The 12,540-nt window shown below is 32.8% G+C and overlaps 2 protein-coding genes across 3 annotated transcripts; both read left to right on the plus strand.

Moving 5' to 3' along the window:
- Positions 1-216: 216 nt before the first annotated feature.
- Positions 217-3,198, plus strand: LOC112422640 (uncharacterized). Its single transcript, XM_039829896.1, has 7 exons — positions 217-446; positions 557-608; positions 697-770; positions 996-1,076; positions 1,492-1,635; positions 2,334-2,423; positions 2,760-3,198. Exons 1-7 carry the CDS (start codon positions 412-414, stop codon positions 2,779-2,781), a joined length of 498 nt encoding a protein of 165 aa, XP_039685830.1. The 5' UTR covers positions 217-411; the 3' UTR covers positions 2,782-3,198.
- Positions 3,199-5,324: 2,126 nt separating this feature from the next.
- Positions 5,325-9,803, plus strand: LOC25485028 (polyadenylate-binding protein 3). Of its 2 annotated transcripts, XM_013614131.3 has the most exons (8): positions 5,325-5,832; positions 6,664-7,442; positions 7,611-7,688; positions 7,770-7,859; positions 8,230-8,529; positions 8,612-8,827; positions 9,242-9,513; positions 9,605-9,803. In XM_013614131.3, exons 1-7 carry the CDS (start codon positions 5,583-5,585, stop codon positions 9,467-9,469), a joined length of 1,941 nt encoding a protein of 646 aa, XP_013469585.1. In that variant the 5' UTR covers positions 5,325-5,582; the 3' UTR covers positions 9,470-9,513; positions 9,605-9,803. The 2 variants fall into 2 exon arrangements, with proteins under 2 accessions (XP_013469585.1, XP_024641705.1); XM_024785937.2 differs by having other exon boundaries at positions 5,326-5,832; positions 9,242-9,803.
- Positions 9,804-12,540: the final 2,737 nt, after the last annotated feature.

Here is a 12,540-nt window from a genome sequence, read left to right on the forward strand (position 1 = left end):
TTTTTTATAATCATATAAATGATAATGAATAATAAAATAGTGGGATTACTCTTAATCTTGTATTTATCATTTGATTATTTCTTATGAACGTTTTTTGGGTACTATTCTCACCAACATTTTTAATCAAACTACTATGGTACAATTGTCGGGTGAAAGATGCATGTTTAGATTTTACAAGTGAAAAGAATGTGTATGAAGATATTTATAGGTGAGAGTTTTGGATTATATATACAAGTAGCAAAACACCTACGAGAACATCTATACTCTTGCAATTGTTGAATCAAGAGTAGACGATTTTCTTTGATGAATTTATTCTCCTCCGGTCTCTGACAATGACGACGGGTTTGAGACCTCTGTTTGGTGCTTATGGAGCTCTCATGCTTACTACTCTTCTTTGCGCTCTCTTAATCGATGGTCCCCCCTTTCGCAAACATTTTTTTTACTCCGTAATCTCTCTCTCTTACAACGTTAATTGAATGTCAACTACATGATCAAGACACTTGTTTTTTTAACAGAAAACAATGTAGTACTTAGTATTATTTTTCATCCGACTCAGGTGGATGGTAGCAACTTTGACTGATTTTTATATCAACGTTATCATTTTAAGTGTAAGTTAACCAACTACTTAACTCTCTATAATCTTCTTCACTATTTTTGTGATTTTTGTTTCTGACATATGGTTGTTTATCACATTAGGCATGGGTTGCTCACAAGGAAGCTAATTGGATCAGCTTAATTCTATGGATAATTTCATTTATCTTCCTTGGAAGGTATTATTTTTTCTCATCAAGAAACTTCTTTCAGCAGGATGATGTATATTTCTTGCCTTTGATATTTTTCCAATTTTTATTACATTGTTCTCTTATGATTATCACTCAAATGATATTTCCAACCAAATGTCATTGTTATGATTATCTTCTTTATGATCATTTAAAGGATTCTCAAGGACTGATTTATTTTGACAATTTTTTAGTGGTCTTTTGTGATTGTTTCAGCATTGCTCCCTGTGCCTATATTGTCGTGCAAATTTCGAAGTTAACATCATCGCAGGATCTTATGTATTATATTTTGTTGCGGTATGTATACAAAAATGCAACAGTAGAGTAAAGTTCTCTCTACATTTGGCATTCTTTTAAAAATATTGTAATTTTCTTGCTCCTGGTTAATGGTGTCACTTTGATTGCCATTATGTGTTACTATAGCGTTCAAGGATTTAATTTGTTTGGAATTTGTGAAATCTATGAATTTTAAGGTGTAACCTGATTATTTAATTTTCTTCTCATAACTTAATTTTATGATATAAATTATTGTTTATCCATGTTGTGAAAACTATTCCTGCCGAATTGAGTAGTTCTATAAAAGATAATATCCATCAAGAAGTTCACGTCGATACTTAGAGAATCCGATTTCATGGCCTTGTTTTCTGCATGATTTTAATGTATTGATTTTCATCATCAATTCAAATTGATTTTTTTATTTTTTTATACCTAGGAATGACACAGAGCTAAAGCCCAAGTATTCTTTTGTTGTGACTCTAAGAATACTTTTCAGCATTTTGGGTGCTGTCATGCTTGGAACCTTAGGGTACACGCTTGTCACCGATGGTTCTCCTTTCCGTATAGAACTTTTGACTTCGTAAGGGCTTCATATTTGTTATTATTATTCTTGATGTTATCCCTATTGTCGACATAAGGACGATTGAACCCTTCTAATGTATGCATCTGCTGCATGAATGGAGTATACTTTTTCTTGTCGAGAAAAGGAATATTCCTCCTGTACTAGTACTTAACTCCGCTTTCCTTGTTCAACCGGAAAATACACATAACTTCATTATCATTCAAATTCCACATTCTATGTTCTGTCTTCTGAATAGTTGCAGGAATTTATCTATTCTCAACATGTTGTCTATGCTTTTTTTTTTTTTACATTTTTTTGGGTTAAATTTTTATCACGCATTGTGAATCTGACGGAATGATTTTTGGCAATCCTTATGATGGACCGGCTTCATCATGTTCCTCGAACCTCCTAAGGCCTTAGCAAAACAATTGTTTAAAGAAGCTGAATAATAATATTCATGGTGTGCAGATGAATGGTGGAAATCTTCATCGTTTGTCTTTGCTTCCAAATCCACGACCGTCATCAGTATTAATTTATAAAAAGGAAAGCGAAATTAAGTAAACAACATTTCAAAACAAAATATTTTCAAGAAGTTTCTTTTGTTCAAATGCTTTTAACCTTTTACCTATCATAAGGTGCATGATTCACTAGGTTCTAACAACTCTAACATCTTATTTTTTTGTGACCGACGGTAATTAACTTTTCCAAAATTTCAGCATCACGACTTGCGTCTATGTTGTATGGCAGCTGTTCCAGATATCTTGTTACGATCCTGCTTACTTTATTTTAGTGAAACATAGTCACAGGCAAGTATCTGTGTCATTTGTTTGTTTCAATTTTTGGACATTGTATTTATGACTGAAATATGCATGACACAACATTTTTTTGGGGCTGGCAGAATTGTAACTGTTAAGTTAGTGTTCTGTCATAATGAGACTGTTAATTTGATAATCTGGTTAAGGATTAACACATAATGGAAGAAAGGAAGGCCATCTAAGTTCCAACCTATACTTGCAGTACTAGTAACCTTTATCTCTCTTTTAAATGTTAATATAAGTGGATTCCTGGGTTCATGTGGTATGCTCTCACAAATCTCTAAGTGGTATTCTTACAAACTCTAACAATCTCTTTGCTACTGGCAGGGCCGGTCTAACAGATGTGTAGGCCTAAAGCGAATTTCAAAATGCGGCTTTTTTTATGAGGTTATACAGTGTATGTATATAATGTATATCTTTTGGGGCATATTATACTGCATCATTCGCATGATGCAGTGGTTACTGCTCTTATGCTAGCTGCTAAGTTCTTCTAAGATCGATTGCTACCTTAATTATGCTGATAGAGGCCTTCGACCACATCATGGATGCATCCGTAAGTACCTTGCTGATTAAATAATACCGACAAAGGTTTTGAACTTGCACAAGAAAAAGGACAGAGACCTTGGACAGATGCTGAGTTCTTCAATGATACATGATTTGTGTAATGTGAAGATATATACAAAGATGACAAGTAATAGTGTATAATGAAAGTAAAGTTGTGAAAATGTATTTCTATAACGAATGGAAAGATCGTTTATAGGTTGTATATGTTTGATAGTAGAATTCCCAAATTAATTAGTCTAAATAGCTAAATTCACAAGTAACCAGTATCAGGCAGAGTAAAAATGTTGGAGTGAACAATTACAGTCACAATTCCATGTTATGTTTCTTCACAGGCAGGGTGTGGCAATAGCCACACCAGCCCAGGCCCAGTTTTTAACTTTTTTTGTATTTGTCCACTACAGCCAGTCAAGCCCATCAGTATTACAGTCAGTTTCTTTCCTGATTTAACCTCACACCCCAATAATTATACCCCCACCCCCACCCCTACAAATTCAATATACAAATACTAATTTTAACCATTTTCAAGATCACACCCATTCACCTATCGCTCATCAACTTCAATTGACACTTGTTGCTTATGCTAGGATTCACAGAGATGTTAGTGGTTTTTCCTATAAGGTTAATTTGTGTTAATTTAATTCAATCATTTAATCTTTGTTGCTACAACTATTTTTAATACGACTTCTAATTAAATTTAATATTATTTAATAATTTGACAAAAAAATTTAGCCTCACTAATATTGTGAGTCCAGGTCCGCCCATGTTCACAGGTTTAGACATGCTTCGAATGTTACAAAAATTGGTAACGATTTGGTTACCATATGTAACGTGTTTATCAATCATTTTTGAGATAAGGAACACTAAGTTATACTTATTCTAACTTTCTAAGTATGCAGTAGTTACACAAATTAGAATGATTTGGTTACCATATGGACTTGATAAATGTTCCTATCTTATCTAACATAAATTAACTTTTCAATTAATCATTATAGTTCATATTAACCAAATTTATCCACTCAAACTTTTTCAATATTAGGTAGCTCGCACTCAAAGTTCAGTTGATCAAGCAAATCACAATATATAATAAAATCAGCAAATTAATTATAAATATTAAACATAAGCAGTAGCATGTTAATCACTCAAGTGAAATAGCTTGCAAGTTCATTTTACCCTAGCTAGAGAAATATTAAACAATCAGATTTGATCTCATTTCATATCTGAGATATAGATTAGTAATGGAGAACTAAAAACAAAATTAAGGAAGAGATACAATCAATTGTTTCTTCAAGATGATACAATTTCAAGATGATGCTTCGGGTGTTGGGTAGCTCAATTGGTTTGAGCTAAGAGATAAGAAGTTGGAAGTCTTAGGTTCAAATTTAGACAAGGGATAAAAAATTAATCTAACATAATTAAAAAGAAACAAAGGTCTCAATTATTAAAAAAATAAATAAAAACCCTGATCAAACAATTGAGATCAAGTGGTTAATGAACTCTATTAATGAATGAATTATTCAAGAGAGATACCGTATTCGATTAACAATTTTTAATGAGGTTATATTTACTTTATGGCCGAGCTCTACCAAGGTCTCATTCCCCTAAAAACTTGAGGGTTAACATGAAAAGAAGTCCTTGTTTTTAATTTTTGTCAAGAAAATCTTGTCTACAGGCTCTATCTAAATCATATCCACCATTTTGTTTTTTTTTTTTTATCCCACATAAATAAATGAACAAACATCAATTTTGATTATGTATGAAACAATGTCATTATACTTCATTAGTGTCTTTTTAGTTAGTAATTTTGTAGACTAAATTGATAAAAAAAAAATTGAAAATGAAATTGAGCATTTAAATACAAATTTGATGATCAAAATAACAAATAAAAAAGAACGCTACGTACGTGTGTGTGTTTGCATTTTCTATGCATATAAGAATTGTAGTAACAACACCTCATACGTTGATGAATCTAAATGATTGTTTGTCCATAAACAAATCAACATTTCAGGCAAACTTCTCTGTCCATGAACCTTTTTAATATTGTTCCATCTTAAACGCATCTTGTCAAATACGTGGTATTTCCTTGCAAATTTCTAGTTTGTGTTTCTGACCTATTCTTCTAGCTAAAAAAATATTTAGTCAAAAAGGAAATTTACCTGTATTACAACTTGGACGAGGAGGGTGTGTACAATACAAGTACAAGCCAGAAGGTACAACCAAACAAGTATCATTGTGTTTGGAAAAATAAAAATAAAAAAAGAAATTGCCAAGTCATCAACACCACAAAAATACAAAACGCGAAATTGAGAACGAAAACGACATTGCACTTTCCAGCACGCATGGGTAGCAGCATATATAAACCCAAACTCCTCATCGTCCTGAACCATTTCCATGTCCTCTCTGTTCCTTATTTTCAGAGGTAAGGAAAACAGAAAAAAACAAAAAACAAAAAATAAATAAAAATAATAAACAAAAAATTAGGGGTTTGTTTTCTCATTCGATCTTCTCATCACTGTTAGTTACACTTTCTTCTTGTTCTTGTTCTCGTTCTCACTTTCGCCATTTCAATTTTCTGTTATTTTTCACGGAATGGCTGCGATTTCATCACCAATGGTTCAGTCTCCGACTGTGGTGGCTCCGTCTTCGGCAGCATTGACCGGAGGACCATTTGCGAATGCGTCGCTTTACGTTGGCGATCTCGAAGGGAGTGTGAACGAAGGACAGCTTTTTGATCTGTTCAGCCAAGTCGCTCAGGTTGTTTCAATTAGAGTTTGTAGAGATCAGACTAGGCGATCCTCTCTTGGTTATGCTTATGTCAACTTCACCAATGCTCAGGATGGTCAGTTTTTATTGTTTCACACTCATATTTCTTAATTTTGTTTTTGCATGTAGATTTCATCGCAATTCATCATCTTTGTATTTTTATCATCATCGTAATTCTCATCAATTTTATTTACGAAACAGTGATACATCCACACCGATAATCTGAGAAAGTAACATAATTCATTGTGATCATGTGTCATCATGTCGGACACTAAAATGCATTGGACGGACACAACACTAACACAAATTTTGAGAAAATGATACAATTCAATGTAATCACATGTGTTGGTGTCGGATACTACACGTGTCAGAGAAGTGTCGATGCAGTAGAGACATTGAACATGTCTTCAATGCTACAAAGATTCCTATACATTGATTGTATAAGGCTAAGTGTTGGGTAGTTGTTGATGTTTTGTTCTACCTACATAGGATGACTCATTAGATGTGTTCTGAGATTCATTATTAATATCATAAGTTATGTTGAATGTTAATCCAGATGAACAATTGTAAGGATGAAGGTTGATGTTGTCCTTGTTTATAGCTGTATCTATTAATTAATTATATCAACCCATTTTTATGTATTTATTTTAACGGCATATTAACGTTGGGGGTAATACGTTGGTCATTATATTATTTGACAGCCCGTGGGTAGTTCACATTGAAGAAACCACAAAATCTGTGTACATATTTCTTCTCCTAAACTGTGATGTACTGATTATTCTTCTTTTACATCCATAATAATTAATATTTGGATGGACTTTTTGTTGTCATAGGTTTTGGTAGTTATTAAAAATATCTTATGGTTGATATGCATTGTTGATCCTATTTTTGTTTCTTGATTTTTCAGCGGCCAATGCAAAGGAACTTCTCAACTTCACTCCTCTGAATGAGAAACCTATCCGTATCATGTTTTCTCAACGCGATCCAAGTGTTCGGAAAAGTGGATCGGGCAATGTGTTCATTAAGAACCTGGACACATCAATTGATCACAAGGCATTGCATGACACTTTTGCTGCGTTTGGCCCTGTACTTTCTTGTAAGGTGGCTCTTGACGGTAATGGTCAGTCAAAAGGGTATGGCTTTGTTCAGTTTGACAATGAAGAAGCTGCAAAGAGTGCCATCAAACAGTTGGATGGCATGTTGATAAATGATAAACAAGTCTATGTTGGATTTTTTGTTCGCCACCAGGAAAGGGCTAGGACAAATGGATCGCCCAAATTCACTAATGTGTATGTGAAAAATATTTCTGAAGCATCAACTGATGAGGACTTGAAACAACTTTTTGGCCCCTTTGGCATGATAACTAGTGCAACAGTCATGAAAGATGCAAATGGGAAATCTAGATGCTTTGGTTTTGTGAATTTTCAAAGTCCAGATTCAGCTGCTGCTGCAGTTGAGAAGTTAAATGGAACTGCTATCAATGATGACAAGGTTTTATTTGTGGGGAGAGCTCAGAGGAAAGCAGAAAGAGAGAATGAGTTGAAAGCCAAGTTCGAGCAGGAAAGAATTAGCAGATATGAGAAATTGCAAGGGGCTAATTTGTACCTGAAAAATCTTGATGACGATTTTAATGAAGAAAAGTTGAAAGATCTATTTTCTGAGTTTGGAACTGTAACATCTTGCAGGGTATGTTAAAGATTACTTTTTTTGACCGTCTCTCTGGATATATTTATTTGTTTGTGAACAGGGTCAACTATGTCCTTTGTGTGCATTTTATACTTCCAACATACCTTTTTTACTGGTCAATTTTATTGTTAATATTTTAATCAATGAAATTATATGTTGCATTATTAGGTGATGTTGGATTCACATGGTCATAGCAAGGGTTCTGGTTTCGTGGCCTTTTCTACTCCCGAGGAAGCAAATAAAGCTGTAAGTATTCAAAGAAGCGTGGCTGAGCTACATGTTTCTTTTCATAATCGATTCTTAAGCTTTCTATTGTTGTTTGTCCAGTTGAATGAAATGAATGGAAAGTTGGTGGGAAGAAAGCCTTTGTTTGTTGCTGTGGCTCAGCGCAAAGAAGAAAGGAAGGCTCAGTTGCAGGTGATGCTCTTCTTTAACATCATTATGCACATATGATCTCAATACTTACTTCATTATTAAGTAGCTGGCTGGCTATTGCTTATAATTAATGAATTTGCTTTGATTGCCTTTGTTGAAATATTCATTTTTGCTTATAATTGGTATGTTGTATGACTTGTATCTAGTTTTTTTAAATGCTCATCTTTTTTGTGTACAAGTTATTTGAGTTCTGCTATTTGACATTCCTTTCTGAATCCTCATGGTTGATAAAAATTTGACATAACCCGTTTCCTTTTAAACATTTATTTACTTTCAGTTTTCATGGTCGGTTGACTGTGTTTTGGAGTTTATTCATAAAATAAAAGGGTGGCTTAACAAGTTTTTTCTGTAGGCACATTTTGCTCAAATCCGTGCCCCTGGTGGAATGGCACCGCTGGCTGCAGAGCTTACTGGGTACCATCCAGGGGCACCAAGACTTGCCCCTCAGCAGTTGTATTACGGTCAAGGCACACCTGGCTTCATACCACCTCAGCCTGCTGGATTTGGTTTCCAGCAGCAGATCTTGCCTGGAATGCGGCCTGGTGTTGCTCCGAATTTTGTTATGCCATATCAGCTCCAAAGACAGGGTCAAAATGGGCAACGGATAGGTGCTCGACGAAATGGAAACCTCCAACATGTGCAGCAGAATCAAGTAATTATTACCTAAATTTTAATTTTGAGCTTTTTATAATGACTTGTTTTATCGCATTAAAAAACATATCTATTGAAAGCAGATGTTGCATCGTAACTCCAACCAAGGGTATAGATATATGGCCAACAATCGAAATGGCATGGATCCTTCTGGAGTTCATCAAGGTCTAGCAGGTCCAATGTTGCCCATGACATTTGATGGTTCTGGAGTTTCTGCTGCTCCTATTGATAATCAGCGTCCAGGGTCTACATCACTTGCCTCTGCTTTAGCTTCTGCTACCCCAGACAATCAGCGCATGGTATGTATAAGTTGCATTTGGTATTTTTACATGTAGGAACTGTAGATTGTTTCCTTAGAGTAAATTGGTATTCTGATCTCTGAAAATTTACTTGCCTCACAATTTTAACCCTTTAATTAAATTATTCAAACACTTCATGTTACTCCTTTTGCCATTTATGGTAGGGTCTAGCATAACATTTGTTTAGTAATTTAAATGATAAGATCATATGCATAAATTAAACACGGATCAAATTGAGGTACATTACTAACTAAGGACTAAAATTACATTATACTTGTTTTCTATTTTTTCTTGGAAGCTATATCGATAACATATGTAGATAATTTTAATTTGTAGTTACCTTTGTATCAGTTAATTTATAACACTCATGTTTGAGAAATGTAATTTTCGGTATGTACCAATTGAAATTATCAGATGCTGGGTGAACATCTATATCCCCTCGTGGACCGTCTTACACCAAACCAACATACTGCAAAGGTGACAGGGATGTTGCTTGAAATGGACCAATCCGAAGTGATTCATCTTATTGAATCTCCCGATGCCCTAAAAATAAAGGTCTCTGAGGCATTACAGGTCCTTCATGAAGCTGCATCGGGATCTGAAGTTGGTGATCAGCTTGGTTCATTGTCATTGAACAAATGAAGTAATTTCAGCTGCAGTGGTAGATATGATGCATCGTCTCATATGTGAGCCGCGTTTTTTTTGCTTGATAAGCTATTATTATTTTGGGGTCGTATACAATTTTGATTTATCAGAATCATATTTTATTTTTGCCAGATAAGTTATTGGTGGGCTGATATGTAGAGATTCAAGGACATGTTTTGGTAGTCTTCTTAGCATTTCCATTTTCATTTTTAGCTTCTAGACAATTTTATGATTTTATTTCAATTGAGATTCGTAGTAGAGGATGTTTGACAATAATTTGTCTTTAGATCTGAATGTTATAAATGGGCTTTTGGTTGACATCTATTCTCAATTTTTATTGTGATGTGTCTTTAGTATCAGCATTTTTCTTATTAGTAGATTATGCAAACCTGCAGTTACTATTATGTCAAGCATAATAATAATAGTTATCGTGTTGACTAATGAATCTCTTACCGTACTAATTTGATTGAATTATTTGTTCATTATGTTTTTGCTGCTTTAAGTAATTAGTTCTGAAAGACAGTTCTTACAGCGTAGTAAAGACAGTCCTTTGTTTAAGATTATTTTAGAATGTTCTGTTTGTTTCCGAGTGTTGTGTTTTTGACTTTTTGTTAATGTTTTGGTGGAAATACTTTTTATTGTTTCAAGTTATATAACTTTGCAGTTTACTTAATAATTTAAGTTTTTTGTTGTGTCAATTCGAGGTGTTTCTTCTTCTTCTGGATTTGTATCAAAATAAATTAAGTATTTGTTTTAGTAAAACCAAAACCAGATCAACGCAATTAAGATCTGGTTTTGTTATCCTCATTAGTTTTTTTTTTATTAACTGCTTTCTGTTAAGTTTGCTGGAACTTGTTTAAGGTTTTATTTGCTTCTTGAGTATGTTGGTTAGAACTTGAAGGGGTTGTTAGTTTTTGTGTCAAGGAGAAAGGGTTGTGAACAGTCTCGATGAAGTAGAACTTGCATTGTTGTTACCGTCAGAGTTACATAGTGTCGGCCGGCTCCAACCGTTGAAAAGCTTCCCAAGTTTTGGGCGGAGGTAAAAAGCTTTAATGGAGTGTCACTATGTCAAGTGTCAACAACATAAACATGAAATTGATAACGAGAAGTATGCAATGGGAAAAATCTATTTGCTAGAACCTTTTTTTCTCTGGTAAGAAAAAGATTACATGTGTTTTCTGAAGTGAACCTTTAAATGACGTATTGTGTTTAAAAAATGTGAAAAGTTCCTCTATTTCTTGAATCAAACCCTCGCTTTTTCTTCATTCTTTTTTAAAAATTGGTAAGAATTCAAGCATCAAAATCATGTGTTTAAACCAGATTATTAGAGTTTCTTTTCCCTAAAAACAGTAGGATTAACACAAAAAAAAACCCATCGAAAAACAAACAATACAATTATTTGAGTAAAATTCAGTTTATATTCGTAAAGCAATGTCAGAACTTTAAAAATTAGTAATGAGGGGAAAAGCGAGCAACTAGGTTTCGTGAACGATATAGCAATGACTTTACCTCGTCTTGATTTTGAAGGAGATGTGGGTGTTGTTGATACTTAAAGTTAAACGAACAATATATATGCATTACATTAACTTGCCGCGCTTATGTGTTGTCTGGCAAAAAACTGAACCAATCAAACCACATTAGTTTGGTTTAGTATGGTTCGTTTTTTTTTAAAATTCAACTCAAACAAATCTAAACCACATTTTTTTAATCTTGAAATTCAGATAATTTTTAACCTCAAAATCGAACCAAACTACACTAGAAACATTCGTAATTGCTAATACTTTTTTGTAGTTACAATTGCTAATACTTATTTTACACATGCACTATTTTGATTAGAATATTTGAAAAAAATAATATTCAAAAATACATAATCTGATTTTTTTTTTTTAACGTTTGAGTAAATGCCTTTAACCCTAATAAGACGCTGCACCTTTTAAGAATATTTTTATTGAAGAAGAAATGCTATATTAATTTTTTATTAGATGAAATCCATATGAATCTCAATATTTATGTGAGATTTATTTTTAATGTGTGAGACTCACACAAAGTTTATCAAACACGAGTGAATATTTGAGAGTATAAAAAAAAAATATTCATAGCATTTTTCATGGAACAAACCTTTTTTAGGATTGACATGTAAAAGAAAATATTGAAAATATCTTTTTTTTTTACAAATATATATATATATATATATATATATATATATATATATATATATATATATATATATATATAATTTGAATTCGGCATAGAGAACTGAGAACACACGAGTGTGAGGGTGAGGAGAGTCCATGTATTAGTTATTATGTAATTGATTGTTGGCCACTAGATTAAAAAGTTAGACGGTTGAGATTTGGTATCAACGAATTCGTTGAAACACAGATCCTAACTCATATAATTCAACCGACAAATATGACAAAATCAATGCCTTATTTGTGTTATTTGTTATTTCTTCTATAAAAAACAAATTTGTTATTTTTTTTCAATTTTTTACAATAATTATTTCCTTCGGATTAAACTATAATAACTTGGATTAATTTTCTTCCCCTTTTTTAGACTAAAACGTTTTTCTTTTTCTACAAGAAAACAAGCTTTCTAATCAGCAATTTTTATTCTTTAAAAAAAAAAATCAGCACTTTTTAGATTTTTTATTCTCGGATTAAATTGTGATAAATTGGATTAATTTTATTTCCTTTTTTAGACTAAAACGTTTTTCTTTTCACATGAAAACGAACATTTTTTTTTGTTACACGCATGAAAACTAGCTTAGCTTTCTAATTGGTACTTTTATTGACTGTCAAAAAAAAAATTGTACTCATTCTTTATTATTCTCGGATTAAATTGTAATAAATTGGATTATTTTCCTTTCCTTTTTTAGACTAAAACGTTTTTCATTTTCTACAAGAAAACAAACTTTGTAAATGGTACTTTTTTCATTTATTATTCTCGTATAAAATTGTAATATACTGGATTAATTTTCTTTCCTTTTTTAGTCTAAAACGTTTTCCTTTTTCTAAAAGAAAACAAGCTTTCTAATCAGCACATTTTTTACTTGTTATTCTCGGATT

The sequence above is a fragment of the Medicago truncatula genome, chromosome 1, assembly GCF_003473485.1.
Source record: "Medicago truncatula cultivar Jemalong A17 chromosome 1, MtrunA17r5.0-ANR, whole genome shotgun sequence".
Classification (NCBI taxonomy): Eukaryota; Viridiplantae; Streptophyta; class Magnoliopsida; order Fabales; family Fabaceae; genus Medicago; species Medicago truncatula.